Raw genomic sequence first — 17,846 nt, 5'->3', positions numbered from 1 at the left:
TCTGTTATCCCATTTGAGAGTTCAATATTTATACCCTTTTCCAGTGGTATTTCCTTTAAGGCTTTCTGCTGATGTAAGCTAATTATCTCGTCATTTTTCTGCTGACCCCTGCAATTCTTAGTCACCTCGGCTGGTAGCATTACAGAATTATGTCTCTTTAGGTGTTCTAAGTTTACCATAAAAACTGGTGTAACGGCAGGTGTGTTTTACTTGATGTCATTTTTACGAAGGCAGATGTTTCTTACTTTTATGTGCTTCTTTACGAAGTGTAAATTAGAACACCTTAATCAGGGTGAACCATTGTCTCATTCCAAAAGGTTCAACCTACCGGAGCCTTTAACCTTCTGTTTCAATAAGGTTATTGATTCAGTGTCAACAACTATCTTATCTCTTTAGCCAGAATGCTACCACAGCTTCTTCATCGTTCGGTTTCTAGATTTCCAAACCCAGTTTGTCATGTTTTGATAAGGCCAGAATGCTTTCATAGAATAGTGTATATTTTTCTGAATAGGTTATATGGCTTATTCCTTCACACTCTGGCTACGATTAGATAGATAGGAATGGAACCAGGCGATTGCAGTCCCACCCAGCTGGGCAACGGTGGTGAAGCGTTGGAGGAGGATGGAGTGGTCGAAAGTATCAAAGGCTGCCAACAGGCTGAGAAGGACAAGGGGGGATAGTTTACCTTTGTCATAGTCACAAAGGATGTCATTTGTGACTTTGATAAGAGCCGTTCCGGTACTGTGGCAAGGGCCGAATTCTGATTGGAGAGATTCAAACCTGGAGCTCTGGGAAAGATGGGCACAGATTTGTGAGGCAACAACACGTTCAAGGACTTTGGAGAGGAAAGGGAGGTTGGAGATGGGGCGGTAGTTTGCAAGGACAGCGGGGTCGAGGGTTGTTTTTTTGAAGAGAGGGGTGATGACAGCAGATTTGAAGGAGAGGAGTGAATTAAAAAGGCTCACAATTTAATGTTCAATTATAAAACGTAATCTCTTTTGCAGGATGGGTAGAGCAGTGTTTTTGCAAGTGTTGAGCTTGTTCTGTACGGATCCTGCAGTCTGAGCTGATCAGAGGTATTCAGCTATTTGAGGAATGAAAGAGAAATGCTGGTTTTGCTGATTTTCCATGATTCTGGCATAATTTCTCCCAATGTGTATTTGAATAATTAATGGATGGGCATAGGTGTGTGGCACTTGAGCTCTTTTACCCTTTATGTAGTCCAAATTCTTCAAATAGTTGATTTTTTTTTTGCTGGAAACCTGATCAGTAAAGGAACCTGTTTACGACACCCACATCTCTTCATAATGGCCTACTCCTGCTCCTATTTCTAATAATGTCTTTAAAAGTTGTGTGACTTTTAAATGATTAATACACCTGGTCTCGATGGATTTTGTTGCAGTAAAGCTCCCAAGTTACCTAAAACTGAGCTATGTCACTGATGGGATGTAAAGTTAAACTAATCCTTAACAGGTTAGTTACATAATGAATACTTTTTTAAATTATAGAATTTGATTTTAGGTTCGAATACAAATAATCAATGCAAGGTGGGCAATAAAAGCAGTTTCAAAAAACTTGGGGCGAAATCTTACACAGTGGAAATTCAGACTATTGGTAATGGAGATTATCTATAGAATAACAAAATGTGAATGCCTCTTAAATTAGTCCTGCATACGCACCACAGATTCTTTTGACTGGGAATGAAATTCAGATGGTTTACAAACTTCCACGCCCCGGGATTGAAGTCCAGCCTTTAATTTCCTTTTCTTTTTCCCTCCTTTCCCACCCCAAAAGGCTTTGCTCATTTTTGTATTGAATCTCTAAATGACCCTTTGCAAACTGAACTTTAAGTTTCCATCAGTTGCACTGCTGGAGAATATTAAGGACCACTGGAACCAATTAGTACAAAGGCTGTCAGAAGGATATAGTTATGGAAGGTGACTCCATAAAGTAGAGTATCAGATTCCTGAGATGGTGCAATGTTTTCATTGTAGAGACAGGTTGGTCTGCAGAGATAGAGCTGCAGCTACTGGTATGCAGTATGATGTATAATATTCCTGATCACTCGGTGAGTGCTGTAATGCCGTAGAGCTCATGGCCCAGACATTCAGCCTGCCAGAGCAAACTGGGTGCAGGAAACAGGCGGGCCTAAGCACACCCGATATCTGGTGTCGTTTACATGAGACCCGCCAGCTGCGAACACCTGCTGGGTGTCCCCAGGCAGACACCGGCGAAGAGGATTTGGATTTAGATTGATCGTTCAAGGGGAAGTGTATGTGATCGGTGGGCGGCGGCGATCGGGACATCGCGATGGGAGATCAGGCAGGTCGGCGAGTGGTTGCCGGCATGTTTTAATGTGGCATTGGGAGGACAATGCCTGCACCTAACATAAGAACATAAGAAGTAGGAGCAGGAGCAGGCCATACAGCCCCTCGGGCCTGCTCCGCCATTCAATAGGATCATGGCTGATCCGAACTTAGACTCACGTCCACTTCCCTGCCCTCTCCCCGTAACCCCTTATTTCCTTATCAGCTAGGAAACTGTCTATCTCCGTTTTAAATTTATTTAATGTCGCAGCTTCCACAACTCTGAGGTAGCAAATTCCATAGATTTACTACCCTCTGAGTGAAGAAGTTTCTCCTCATCTCAGTTTTGAAAGGGCAGCCCCTTATTCTAAGATTATGCCCCCTAGTTCTAGTCTCACCCATCAGTGGAAACATCCTCACCGCATCCACCCGATTAAGCCCCCTCACAATCTTATATGTTTCGATAAGATCGCCTCTCATTCTTCTGAATTCCAATGAGTAGAGGCCCAACCTACTCAACCTTTCCTCATAAGTCAACCCCTCATCTCCGGAATCAACCGAGTGAACCTTCTCTGAACTGCCTCGAGAGCAAGTATATCTTTTCTTAAATATGGAAACCAAAACTGTACGCAGTATTCCAGGTGTGGCCTCACCAGTACCCTGTATAACTGCAGCAAGACTTCCCTGCTTTTATACTCCATCCCCCTTGCAATAAAAGCCAAGATTCCATTGGCCTTCCTGATCACCTGCTGTACCTGCATACTAACCTTCTGTGCTTCATGCACCAGGACCCCCAGATCACTTTGTACTGTAGCACTTTGCAGTTTCTCTCCATTTAGATAATAACTTGCTCTTTGATTTTTTCTGCCAAAGTGCATAACCTCACACTTTCCAACATTATATTCCATCTGCCAAATGTTTGCCCACTCACTTAGCCTGTCTGTCCTTTTGCAGGATTTTTATGTCCTCCTCACTCACTGCTCGGTGTTTCAGGCACAGGCCTTGGACCCCTATTTTTTTTTAAATTCATTCCTGTGATGTGGGCGTCGCTGGCAAGGCCAGCATTTATTGCCCATCCCTGGTTGCCCTTGAGAAGGTGGTGGTGAGTCGCCGCCTTGAACTGCTGCAGGCCCTGTGGTGAAGGTACTCCCACAGTGCTGTTAGGTAGGGAGCTCCAGGATTTTGACCCAGCGGTGATGAAGGATCAGCGATATACTTCCAAGTCAGGATGGTGTGTGACTTGGAGGGAAACTTGGAGGTGGTGGTGTTCCCATGCGCCTGCTGCCTTTGTCTTTCGAGGTGGAAGAGGTCGCGGGTTTGGGAGGTGCTGCCGAAGAAGCCTTGGCGAGTTGCTGCAGTACAATTTTGCTTCTACCAATATGGTGGGCTGCGCACTTCTGCTCAATGAGCACCCGTTTCCTGCCCGCCGCATTGGAGGCTTTGGTGCCTGTTTAGCGCCTGAAAAATGGGCGTAGCACCATCAAATTTCTCGGCCCATGTCTATTTTATTGCCTTAGAGTGGGATGGTGGAATTTATGTGCAATGCCACAGTTGGTGGCCAATGCAATTGGTGGCCAATACAGGTTAAATCTGAGCACTTTTTCTTTGTTCTACATCGAATCAATAAAGCTGCGTTTTTATAACTGGTGCTGAAAACTAAAACAGCGTCTAGGCTTCAATATGGTCAGTTGGAACTTGTGCAATGTATTGCAACTTAGCCAAGTCTTTTGCAACAGTTCAGTCTTTTAATATGTACCCCATGCGTAAACGCAATGTGAAATGGTAAAATCCAGGGGCACTAGAAACCTGCGCATATGACACTTTCATGGCTTGCTTCACTCTTCCTCTGAATCTTGGTTCAGCCTACCCTAGTACGGTAAAAGATTTTACAGCTGTTGCACATAATATAGTGAAATAAAAGTCTGCAAGCTTTCTTCCTTTCATCCTGTGTTTCAAAATGCAGCTGGGGTGTCGTAGGAACCAATTATGAATTTTGGTTGCACTATTCAGTGCTTTTTTTCTGTGAATTATAGTGGTCATACTATTTAATGAAAATCCACGAACACATTATGATGTTTCCTACTTGAGATTTTGATGTATCTGACCAAGTGCGCCAGTACTTAAGAGTAATATTTCTCCAATGAGAGAGAACTTGTACTCGAAGACGCATCTTAGTCGCTGGTTATAGAACTGCATCGTACATGCCGTCGGTCAGCTTGTTAGCAGTTTGCAAGCGAAGTCAATTTTTCTCACTGGAATTGGAGATTGGATTGGGTTCATACCAACAGCCGGTTAGAAATACTTACCCTTGCTGTTGCCTGTGCATGAGCTCAAGGCAAGGACATTTTAAAATAAGCGGGTCATTACTGAGCGTCACCGTTACAGCTGTGTGTATTTAATGTTTGTTCTCCAAGAAATTATATATACAGCAAACTCTTTACCAGCACCTAAATATCCAGAAATCTCTCTTAACCGGCAAAATTCAGGAGTAGGTTCAGGTAAGTTTTACTATATATTAGTGGCCGTATAACCGGGGTTCCTGGATCTGTGGCCGTGTAACCGGGGTTCCTGGATCTGTGGCCGTGTAACCGGGAATCCTGCACAAGTGCCGTGTAACCGGGGCTCCTGCACCTGTGGCCGTGTACGGGGCTCTCGTACCTTGGTAAGTATACCTCTCTGTAATCCGGACTTTTTGATCAACCGGCACCACGCCGGTCCCATCGGTGCCGGATAAAAAAGAGTTTCCTGTAACATGCTTTTTGAAACTTGCTTTAGTATGCGGCGTGTTCTGGAGCCAGCCTTACCTGCCTGTTGTCTTATGCAGGGTTCCCTTTAATTGTTTTTGGGTGCAGGGCTGCGCGCCCCAGTCAACATACTCTGCATGCGCGGCTTTTCCTATCTATAAGCCGGTTGCGCGGGAGCTGCAGAGCGGCCACGCAGCTTAAAGGGAACACTAAAGGGTTATTTTCTTCAAATCGCTATTTGCAGCTTGCTTTTTTGAGATGATTGGGATGTTCCCTGGTGCGAATGACTTAGCTGGCTTTATTGGAGCATTGCTGTCACTGGACATCTGGAACTGCCAGTGACTGGAATCATAAAATCCGACCGCACAGAAGGAGGCCATTCGGCCCATTGTGCCTGTGCCAGCTCTCTGAAAGAGCTGTCCAATTAGTCCTACTCCCCTGCTCTTTCCCCATAGCCCAGCAAATTGTTCCTTTTTATAGATATATATACATCCAATTCCCTTTTGCAAGTTACTATTGAATCTGCTTCCACCGCCCTTTTCAGGCAGTGCATTCCAGATCATAACTACTCACTGCGTTTTTTTAAAAAGTAAATAAATTAATTCCTTATCTTCCCTCTGGTTCTTTCACCAATTATCTTAAGTCTGCGTCCTCTGGTTACTGCCCTTTCTGCCACTTTTCTGCATATTTAAAACAAAATTTCAAAATAAAATTCAGCTGTGAGCTATGCACGGGCGGGAAGTTGTGTTTAACACTGTGCCTGTCACTTGTGCAAGGACCCGCAGGCAGGCTAGCTTTATGTCTGAACGATGTGATACATATCTGGAAAAAGATCTAACACTACGCACGTGTTCGAGATAAAAGCAGCAACTCTGACACAATAATCCACTCATCACTCCAGGGCCAATATCTCACTTGCTTGAGATCACATGATCAGCTATCAGTAGACCATTTCAGTATTGCCAACTCTCAAATCTATCGCGAGAGATGTGATTTCTGAGTGAAGTAAAGAATCACTCATGATCTCGCAATGGAACTCCGAAATCTCGGGATTTTGGGGGATTCGTGCCGAATGCCTGCTCATGTCAATTTGCCGACTTGCGCATGTGTGGAAAAAAAAACCCGGCGATTTGCGCATGCGTGAGAAATTCGTTACCATCATCGAAAAGCAGCACCAGCTCCTAGGAGGTGGTAACCTGGCAACGAGGGCCAGAAGTCGATAATAGCCACAACAACAACTAGCATTTATATAGCGCCTTTAACGTAGTAAAACTTCCCAAGTCGCTTCACAGGAGCGTTACCAAACAAAATTTGACACTGAGCCACATGAGATATTAGGACAGGTGAAAGAAGTAGGCCTTCAGGAGTGTCGAAACATAGAAACATAGAAACATAGAAGATAGGAGCAGGAGTAGGCCATTCGGCCCCTCGAGCCTGCTCCGCCATTCAACGAGATCATGGCTGATCATCCAAATTCAGTACCCTGTCCCTGCCTTCTCGCCATATCCCTTGATCCCTTTAGCCTTAAGAAATATATCCAACTCCTTCTTGAATATATTTAATGAACTGGCCTCCACTGCCCTCTGTGGTAGAGAATTCCACAGGTTCACCACTCTCTGGGTGAAGAAATTCCTCCTCATCTCAGTCCTAAATGGCTTACCCCTTATCCTTAGGCTGTGACCCCTGGTTCTGGACTCCCCGGCCATCGGGAACATCCTTCCTGCATCTAATCTGTCTAGTCCTGACAATTTTATAAGTTTCAATGAGATCACCGCTCATTCTTCTAAACTCCAGCAAGTACAAGCCCAATCGACCCAATCTCTCCTCGTACGTCATTCCTGCCATCCCAGGTATCAGCCTGGTGAATCTTCGCTGCACCCCCTCCATGGCAAGAACATCCTTCCTCAGATAGGGTGACCAAAACTGCACACAATACTCAATGTGTGGCCTCACCAAGGCCCTGTACAACTGCAGCAAGACATCCTTGTTCCTGTACTCAAACCCTCTCGCTACGAAGGCCAACATACCATTTGCCTTCTTAACCGCCTGCTGCACCTGCATGCTTATCTTCAGCGACTGGTGCACAAGGACACCCAGGTCTCGTTGCACTTCCCCTTCTCCCAATCTATTGCCATTCAGATAATCTGCCTTCCTGTTTTTACCACCAAAGTGGATAACCTCACATTTATCCACATTATATTGCATCTGCCATGCTTCCGCCCAATCACCCAACCTGTCCAGATCATACTGGATTTTCAGGGCATCCTCCTTAGAGCACACTCTCCCACCCAGCTTTGTGTTGTCTGCAAATTTTGAGATATTACATCCAATTCCCTCATCTAGATCATTAGTATATATTGTGAATAGCTGGGGTCCTAGGACCGATCCCTGCGGTACCCCACTAGTCACTGCCTGCCACTCGGCGAACGACCCATTAATTCCGACTCTTTGCTTTCTGTCTGCCAACCAGTTCTCTATCCAAGTCAATATCTTGCCTCCAATCCCATGTGCCTTAACTTTGCACGCTAGTCTCTTATGCGGGACCTTATCGAAAGCTTTCTGAAAGTCCAGACACACCACATCCACTGGTTCTCCCTTATCTATTTTACCAGTTCCATCCTCAAAAAATTCCAGTAGATTAGTCAAGCACGATTTACCTTTTGTAAACCCATGTTGACTTTGTCCGATCCTATCACTGTTCTCTAAGTGTTCTGCTATTACATCCTTTATAATGGACTCTAGCATTTTCCCTAGCATTAAAGGAGGAAAGAGAGGTAGAGGCGGAGAGGTTTAGGGCAGGAATTCCAGAGCTTAGGGTCTAGGCAGCTGCAGGCACGGTCGTCAGTGGTGGAGTGATTAAAATTGGGGATGCACAAGAGGCCAGAATTGGAGGAGAGCCGATATCTCGGAGGGTTGTAGGACTGGAAGAGGTAATGTACTGGAAAGAGTAACGGTCAAAAGCAGAGCGAGGCCGGCCTGCAAGTAACGTGACGGTGGGGCTGCCGATCCACCCCACCACCTCCCAGATAGGCCAGCTGACTGCTCAAGAGCTGAGGGGGATCTGTGTGGGGAGGGTGCTCTCCGGGGGCAGGGGACATATGTATGTGTGGGGCTGCCCGGGAGAATCCGAGGGGTGGGTCACTGTGTTCTCCCCCCCGCACACCCCCCCCCCCACCTCTCCAGAGGCTGGTATTAATATTGATGATCCAAGGTGACCCAGACCCTGAGCGAGCAGCTCCCTCTCGTAGTGGCTTAAACCGAGAGGCATAGCAACGTGGTGATAACAGGTAGGATTTTTTTAACGTTTTTTGTAAAGCATTTTCAGATGCACTAACATAGTTTTTGTAAAGAGCTCTGACCTGTTAGATTAAATAAGTCACTAATGAGGTTTATAAACCAACTGTCAATCTATATTGGTTTATGTTTGGGGAAAAAAAATAGCAACTCATGATTTCTATATCAAATCTCTTAAATCAAGAGACAAACTCTTTAAAAATTATGAGACGGTGGGGTTGGCATTATTGCCATTTTGTGCATCCACCATTGCAAAGCTGTTCAGTGTATGTGTACCTATCCATTACCTTTCTCTGGAGTCAGGGACTAGTTTCTCCTTATTTACTCTATGAAAACCCTTCATGATTTTGAATGCCTCTATTAAATCTCCCCTTAACCTTCTCTGCTCTAAGGAGAATAACCCCAGCTTCTCCAGTCTCTCCACGTAACTGAAGTCCCTCAGCCCTGGTACCATTCTAGTAAATCTCCTCTGCACCCTCTCTAAGGCCTTGACATCCTTCCTAAAGTGTGGTGCCCAGGATTGGATACAATACTCTAGCTGAGGCCTAACCAGTGATGTTTAAAGGTTTACCATAACTTCCTTGCTTTTGTACTCTATGCCTCTATTTATAAAGCCAAGGATACCATTTGTTTTTTTTTTTAACAGCCTTATCAACTTGCTCTGCCATCTTCAAAGATTTGTGTATGTGAACCCTTAGGCCATGAAATGGATTTGGTTTGGAAGGTGGAGAAGAGCGCACTGCCCTCAGAAAATAAACCATGTACCTTAACTGCTAATCTGTATAATCATGTACTGTACTCGACTGCTTTTGCCCCTACAAAAAAAGACTTGAGGGTTGGGGATATCTGTAGCTTCATTTATAACGAGCCTTGTACCACTGGACCTTCAGTCTAAATCTTTGTCTCCACGTGTCATACAGGTTATATTCAGGGTTGCCTTTGAGCAGTCAACATTCTTGGGGGCTATTATGAAGCTAATGGTCAGCTTTTGCTTGTTTTCCAAGTTGGCATGTAGTTAGGACTAACCGAGGTAGATGAGCACAGTTTGCCTACCCATGTCTCACTTGTATATGGTGCTTGGCAAGGGGGAGTAAGAGAATGGAAAATACTCCAGCTTTGCATGTAGAATGTTTGGTATACAACATTTTCCTTATCCTTGAATTTTGTTTAGTAAATGATCAGGCTGAAAAGTTTCCATTATTTATAAATGGGTCGTATTTGGTTCTGTTCTGCTATTTTAATATCTTAATCTGTGGTTTACAATTTTCCTGGTATTTTGACTGTTGTAAATATGGAGCCTTCATACATCATGCATTTACAAAATATAAAGTTATGATTGAGATTAAAATATGAAGCAGCAGCTTCATGAATTCATGGACATGTTTCTGCTGCGTTTGATCCAAGCTGCTTCCTCCATTTTCAATGTTGACCTGTACCGTTTTACAACAACCTGCATTTATATAGCTCCTTTAACGTAGTAAAACATTCCATGGCACTTCACAGGAGCGTTTCAAACAAAATTTGACACCGAGCCACATAGAGAGATACTAGGACAGGTAAAGTCTGTCCTAGGGACAAAATAACTTATCCATGTGCAAGATAGCAGGCCATTTATATGAGAAAAAACATCAGGCACTTTAGTTATGTGGAGACCCAAGAGAAGCTGGGATTGTTCACCTTGGAGCAGATAAGGGGAGGTTTAGTCGAGGTGTTTAAAATTATGAAGGGTTTTGATAGAATAAATAAGAAGAAACCGTTTCTAGTGGCAGAAGGGTTGATAACATGAGGACACAGATTTAAGGTGATTGGCAAAAGAACCAGAGGCGACATGCATCAATGCTATTCGCCTCAGCTACTCTTTATGGTAGCAAGTTCCACATTCTGAACACTTTCTGGGTAAAGAGATTTCTCCTGAATTCCCTATTGGATTTATTAGTGACTCTTACATTTATGGCCCCTGGTACTCGTCTTGCCCGCAAGTGGAAACATCTTTTCTACGTCTACCCTATCAAACCCTTTCATAATCTTAAAAACCTCTATCAGGTCATCCCTTGGTCTTCTATCTTCTAGAGAAAAAAAGCACCAACTTGTTCAATCTTTCCTGATGGGTATAAGCTCTGTTCTGGTATCATTCTAGTAAATCATTTTTGCACCTTCTCCAGTGCCTCTATATCCTTTTTATAATATAGAGACCAGAGCTGTTCACAGTATTCAAGTGTGGTCGAACCAAGGTTCTATACAAATTTAACATAACTTCTCTGCTTTTCAATTTTATCCCTCTAGAAATGAATCCCAGCATGTGTTCCCTCTAATTTTTATTTTAGGTGCATGGTCCCTTTAAATTTACTGCCCGGCAGCGCATGCGCGGTATCTTTTCCCACGTTACAGCTGGTGAGTGGCCTGCGCAGGATCTCCTGGTCGCGGCCGCGCAGCTTAGGGAGATCGTTGAAACCCAGTGCTGTGCTTTGTTTTGTTTTTTATGGCCTTGTTAACCTGTATCGCTACTTATAGTGATTGGTGCATCTGTACCCCCAGATCCCTCTGTTCCTCTACCCCATATAGACACTTACTTTCCAAGGATATGTGGCCTCCTTATTCTTTCTACCAAAATATACTACTTCACGCTTATCTGTATTGAAGTTCATTTGCCAATTACACGCCCATTCTGCAAGTTTATTAATGTCTTCCTGTACTTCGTGTCGCAGTCCTCCTCTATTAACTACACCCCCCCCAATTTGGTGTCATCCACAAATTTTGAAATTGTACTTCCGAGTCCAAATTGTTTATGTAAATATTGATCGGTGGTTCCAGCACTGATCCTTGTGGAACACCACTTCCCACCATTTGCCAATCTGAATAACTACCTTTAACCCCTCTCCCTGTTTTCTGTTTTGTAACCAGCTTGCTATCCATTCTGGTACTTGTCCCCTGACTCCATATGTTCTGACCTTAGTCATTATACATAAAAAGGAATTATCTGCGGGCTATGGGGAAAGAGCAGGGGAGTGGGACTAATTGGATAGCTCTACCAAAGATCTGGCTCGGCTCCTTCTCTGCTGTAAGTTTCTGTCATTCTATGATTATTCTCCAATTTGAAACCTCTGTGTAATCCAACCCAAAAATAATGGCTTGCTGTAACTTTCGTTTTAAATGTGGCTTTATAATGGGTTGTTGTATACTGAATTCTTTAATTGCTTCTTATGATTTGATGTATTTCAGAGTGGTGAACATGCTCGGAGAAGTGTGCTGCTTAATAATGATGAGATGATGGCGTTTTACTATCCGGATGTAAAAACACTATATGACGTGTTAAAAAGGGGTTTCGTTGTATCTGGTAAGTATTGCCTAATAAGCTGTTCTTTGGATGATTGTTAAAAGTGTAAGTCCATATTTTTGCTGTAGAGATAGATATATCTAAAGCAAAATTCAAATTATCAATAGTCACTTCCAGTTTTACTATTGGAGGCATACAGTGGAGATGAAGCCTTTCTCTCAGGGAGATAGCAAAAGTTTGTGGACAATCAGCTGTACCTGCAAGTAGCTGGCTACAGTGCACCACTGATTGAGCCCTAGGAGGAGAATGTTTGCCTGCCTTGATGGTGAGAACTATGAAGGAACCTGCAGCGAAGAATGCATTTTTTTTTTGCAGCGTGGAAGGGAATGAACAGAATGCGCAGCCAATTTTTTTTTTGCAACTGTAATTTGAGATGGTGCAGCTCTAAAATCTACCTTATTCCAAACTGGTGCTCTGGTTTTTGCATTAAATGTTCCCCTTTCTATCTATGCCATAAAACGTTATGTTATGATCACTACTCCCCAGGTGCTCACCCACATTTGATTACTCTACCTGATCAATTTAATTACTCGTAAGTAGATCTAGCAAGGCCTCCCCCCTTGTAGGCATGCAAACATAGTGCTTGAATAAGGAGTTGTGTACACATTTTGATTTTTTTTCTCAATGTTTACTCCCTTCCCAATCAATGAGTGAGTAATTAAAATCTCTGCAATTGGTCTCTCTAAGTAGCTGAAGTCCCTCACCCCTGGTACCATTCTAGTAAATCTCTTCTGCACTCTAAAGTCTTGACATCTTTCCGAAAGTGTGGTGCCCAGAATTGAACACAATACTCCAGCTGGGGTCTAACCAGTGTTTTATAAAGTTTAGCATAACTTCCTTGCTTTTGTACTCTCTTCCTCTATTAATAAAGCCAAGGATCCCATATGCTTTTTTAAACAGCCTTCTTAACTTGTCCTGCCACCCTCAAAGATCTGTGTATGCACACCCCCAGGTCTCTCTGTTCCTGCACCCCTTTAAAATTGTATCATTTGGTTTATACTGCCTCTCCTCATCCTTCCTACCAAAATCCTCACACTTCTCTGCGTTAAATCTCATCTGCCTTGTGTCTGCCCATTTCTCCAGTCTGTCTGTGCCCTCCTGAAGTCTGTTACTATCCTCTTCGTTTACTACATTTACGAGTTTCGTGTCATCTGCAAACTTTGAAATTATGCCCTGTGTACCCAAGTCCAGGTCATTAATATATATCAAAAAGAGCAGAGGTACCAACACCGAAATGTTCTGAGTGACTTATCCACACTCGCCATTGAATCCCCAGCCTAGTCAAATTCCTGTTCTGTCAATACTATTTTTGCTTTGTTCCCCGCCCCCCCGACCCCCCACTCTATTACAGCTCACTCTGGGGTGCTGTTGAATTTCTGCAAGAACTTGGTTCGGTGGTAGTTGGAGTATTATGTACAGTTTTGGGCACATCATTATAGGAAAGATATACAAGTAGCAGAAAAAGTCCAATGTAGATTTACTAGAATGTTGCCAGAGATGAGAGAAAGTTCTGAAGAGAAACTGTTTGTGATTTTTTTTATTTGAGCTGAGAAGGTTAAAAACGTCTTCAAGATTGCGAATGATGAGGTAAATAGTGATGGTCTCCACTTGTAGTCGGAGGGCACAAAAGAACTAAAAGGGAGATTAGCAAAAGTGTCTTTACAGAGCGGGCTGTTGGAATGTGAAATTCTCTACTGCAAACTGTCATTGAAGCAGAGCTCTCATTCTTTTGAAAGGGAATTCGGGTTGTGTGGTGTATGTAACCTGTTCCACCTTAAGAGAACTTAAGCCTGGTCCACCTTAAGAAAGGTACTACTTTCTTTGGCTGCTGTATACGTAATACCGGTGGTGACCACACCAGTATATAAGCACAGTGTAATAATATTGTATTCAGTATAGTCCGACCTCCAACCAGTAAAGACCTGTTGAATTTACTCTTGTGGTCTGTGTAGTAATTCTCACCTATAACACACAGACTTAACAGTGGCGACGAGTCCGATTCTTACCCTGCTGCAGTAATTTCCACGGCGACTTCGTCCACAGACAGGACGTCGAAGAGAGGTTTCCACCCTCATCACCTACGGGAAGACACGTCGAGCGGCAGGCATCGAGCAACCGGAGTGCAGAAGACATCCTGACCTCGAAGCCTCCATCAGCGACTGTCAGCTTCTTCTACTACCTCGTGGTGGGTAAGCCGGGCAGCGACGCGACAGAAAGTCAACCGCGTTGGCTGTACAGACGGGGCTGGGAAGACGGAGGAATAAGGGCGGTGAGGTCGATCGCGACCAGAGATAAGGGCCGGGCCGCTTTCGAGCGAGAGGCGCAGCGCGGGACATCGATCGCGACCGGAGATAAGGGCCGCATTCGGGCTAAAGGCGCAGCGTCTGGGGAAACTGAAGGTGCGAGAGCCGCGGTGAAGCGGAGACAGCGTCGGGGGACGGGTGAAGACCGCCAAGCGCGGGAAAACCGCCATTTTGTGGGCGGAGGACGACGGCAAGAGCGGGAAGCCGCCATCTTAGATAACATTAAAAATACGATAAATTGCTACGATGCCTAAACATGGGAACATTAATGCCTTCGACAGTGATATAGAAGACTGGGCTATGTATGTAGAATGCATACAAAACTATTGTAAGGCAAATAAAATTCCTGAGGCAGATAAAGCACTAACATTACTAAACTTAATGGGTGCGAAGACATACGGGCAATTGAAACACCTGTTATCACCAGATGAACCGGCGGATAAGACGTTCGAACAGATTGTTACTGTCCTAAAAAATCATCTTAGCCCCACGCCGCTGATGCTAGCGGAACGATTAAAATTTTACGATAGAAGACAGCTGCAAAATGAAAGCAATGCTGAATATTTGATGGAATTACGTAAGCTAGCAAAATATTGTCAGTTTGGAACGGGACTGACAGAGGCACTTCGAGATAGATTTGTGTGTGGTTTATTTAAACAGGATACACAAAGGCGACTGCTCAAAGAGAATGAGCTGTCTCTCGAGAAGGCGGTCACTATGGCAGCAGCACACGAGGCCGCAGCGAGAGGCACGGCAGTAATGCAGCTACGGCCACCGGAACTCGGTACAAACAAATTGGGTTTGAGTTCTGTCAAATGTTATCGTTGTGGAAAGACAACGCACGATCAGAACCAGTGTTGGTTTAAAAACCAAGAATGCAGAACGTGTGGCAGGCTTGGCCACATAGCTAAAGTATGCCGGTCAGGAAAGAAGACCAGCAATAAAAAGTCACCGCAAGGAAAATATGCAAAGGTACACAAAGTGACAAAGAACAGTTTGACCGAACAGAAGTCAGATTCAGACGCTAGCAGTAATGAACTGGATAGCTTAAGAATATACAACGTTGGTAAGGATACAGACCTCCAGACAATTTGGGTCACTCTTAAGATAGCAGGAGTCCAAGTAAAAATGGAATTGGACACTGGATCGGCATTGACGGTCATGAATAAGAAAGATTACAGAAAGTTATTCCAACATATTCCCTTACAGGATACGGAGATTATATTGAAAACGTACACGGGGCAAAGAGTGTACCCCATCGGAAAAATAGAGGTAGAAGTGGTCCACAAGGGCGAAGGAAGCCAAGTAATGGACTTATATGTGCTACCTGAAGGAGGTCCACCACTACTAGGACGGGAGTGGATTAGGAAAATGAATATGGACTGGCACTCCTTGAAAGCACTAACGGTAGATTCTGGGGAAACAGCTGTCAAACCTAAACGATTGTCCAGAATATTGGATGAGGCTAAAGAGGTGTTCCAGCCGGGACTGGGAACACTGAGAGGAATTACGGCAAACATCAAGATTGATGAACATGCACAATCAAAATTTTTTAAAGCCAGACCGGTACCCTATGCAATACGACCTGCGGTTGAAGCGGAGCTGGAAGCACTAGAACGTTCAGGGGTACTGTCTAAAGTAGATTGGAGTGAGTGGGCTACGCCCATTGTTCCCGTTATGAAACGTCCTGCGAACAATAAGCCAGGAGATCCAGGGAAGGTTCGCATCTGTGGAGATTTCAAGATCACCGTTAATCCGGTGCTTCACACGGTGCAGTATCCGCTTCCACGGATTGAGGATATTTTCGCTTCGCTGTCTGGCGGGAAACACTTCACCAAGATAGACCTGGCGTACTTGCAGATGGAGGTTGAAGAAGAGTCACGCCAATACCTCACGATCAACACGCATCGAGGGTTGTACCGGTACAATAGGCTGGTTTTTGGTGTGGCATTGGCTCCAGCAATTTGGCAGAGGGCCATGGAGCAGGTATTACAGGGAATTCCAAGCACACAATGTTACCTGGACGACATTCTGATCACAGGTGATGGTGATGAACAGCATCTCGCTAACTTGGAACTGGTGCTCAACAGACTGAAAGAGTATGGACTTAGGGTAAATCGGCAGAAATGTGAGTTCTTCCAGAAGCGGATCTCATACTGTGGTCATGTCATTGACCGGGAGGGGCTTCATAAGTCTCCTGACAAGATAGCGGCAGTTGTAAAGGCTCCCGCTCCGGAGAATGTCTCTCAGTTGAGGTCGTTTCTAGGATTAATTAACTACTACCATAAATTTCTGCCAAATCTATCCACGGTGCTGCATCCGTTGAACGCTCTTTTACAGAAAGGGGTACCATGGGACTGGGGCGAAAACTGTAAGAAGGCATTTCGCAAAAGCAAAGAATTGATCACCTCAGAGGAAGTGTTGGCTCACTTCAACCCGACACTGCCTATTCGGTTGGCTTGTGATGCTTCTCCATATGGTATTGGGGCAGCACTCTCACATAAATTGCCAAATGGCACGGAAAGGCCAGTCGCTTTTGCATCCAGATCATTGACCTCCGCTGAGCGCAACTATGCGCAGATCGATAGGGAGGCCCTTAGCCTTGTATGGGGAGTGAAGAAGTTTAATCATTACCTACAGGGCCAAAAATTCACACTTCTGACGGACCATCAACCGTTGGTGTCCATTTTTAACCCTAAGAAGGGTGTTTCGGTGATGACAGCACAGCGTCTCCAGAGATGGTCTCTTTTCTTAGGGGCACATCAATATCAGATAGAATTCAAAGGTACGAAACAGCATGGCAATGCTGATGGCCTGTCGCGCCTGCCACTACCTGAAGATGAAGACACGACGGAAGTTGACCCTGTTGAGTTATTTCATTCGACCATTATCGAGTGTTTACCTGTCACCAATGCAAGTATTGAAAGAGAAACCAGGAACGACCCGACACTGTCCAGAGTCTACGCGGTGACAGTGAAAGGATGGCCAACACGGGGTGATCCTCTGTTACCGGCATTCTCGGCAAGGCGAGACCAGCTGTCTGTCTGCCATGGTACTTTGATGTACGGGACAAGAGTGATTATTCCTCCCAAGTTAAGGGAAAGAGTTTTAAAAGAACTACATGAAGGTCATCTGGGGGGAGTTAAAATGAAAAGTCTTGCTAGGGCTTACGTATGGTGGCCGGGTATTGACCAACAGATTGAGGAGTTAACGAAAAGCTGCGCTGGGTGTCAAAAAGTGCAAAATGCACCTCCGATAGCACCGCTACACCCATGGGAATGGCTTTCAGCCCCATGGCAACGCGTACACATTGACTTTGCTGGTCCATTCATGGACTCCACGTTCCTAATCGCGGCGGACGCACATTCCAAATGGCCAGAAGTGATCAAGATAAATACCACTACTTCAGAAAAGACAATTGCGGTGTTAAGAACAATATTCGCAAGGAACGGATTGCCAGAACAGATCTGTTCGGACAACGGACCACGGTTTGTATCGGAAGAATTCCAACAATTCTTAAAGAAGAATGGAGTTAAACATTATACCTCTGCCCCATATCATCCGGCGACAAACGGGTTGGCTGAAAGATTTGTCCAGACATTCAAAAAGGCTATTAAGGCCATGAATGATGATCAGATTCCGCTGCAACACAAGGTCGATAAGTTCCTGATGTCATATAGAAACGCCGATCATGCCGTGACTAACCAAAGTCCTGCTATGATGTTTTATAACAGGAGGTTGCGGTCCAAGTTGGACTTGTTAAAACCAAATGTGCGGAGGGAAGTGGAAAACAAACAGTTTCGGCATATTAACAGCAAGACCACTCGAACTTTCGACGTAGGACAACCAGTGATGGCAAGGGGCT

General features: G+C 44.6%; 1 protein-coding gene across 9 annotated transcripts in view; it reads left to right on the top strand.

Moving 5' to 3' along the window:
• Positions 1-17,846, top strand: part of LOC147124073 (long-chain-fatty-acid--CoA ligase 1-like) — a 214,499-nt gene that overhangs the window by 122,167 nt on the left and 74,486 nt on the right. For all 9 annotated transcript variants that reach the window (XM_085981227.1, XM_085981206.1, XM_085981185.1 and 6 more), the window contains one exon: positions 11,564-11,678. In XM_085981227.1, the coding sequence (XP_085837353.1) occupies positions 11,564-11,678 (115 nt within the window). The remainder of the gene's footprint in view (positions 1-11,563; positions 11,679-17,846) is intronic.

Source organism: Somniosus microcephalus, chromosome 1 (genome assembly GCF_052327205.1).
Source record: "Somniosus microcephalus isolate GS21.2 chromosome 1, FLI_Smic_1.0, whole genome shotgun sequence".
In the NCBI taxonomy this organism is placed as follows: Eukaryota; Metazoa; Chordata; class Chondrichthyes; order Squaliformes; family Somniosidae; genus Somniosus; species Somniosus microcephalus.
Note: the sequence above shows the minus strand (reverse complement) of the source record. Positions and strands in the feature narration are given on the sequence as shown.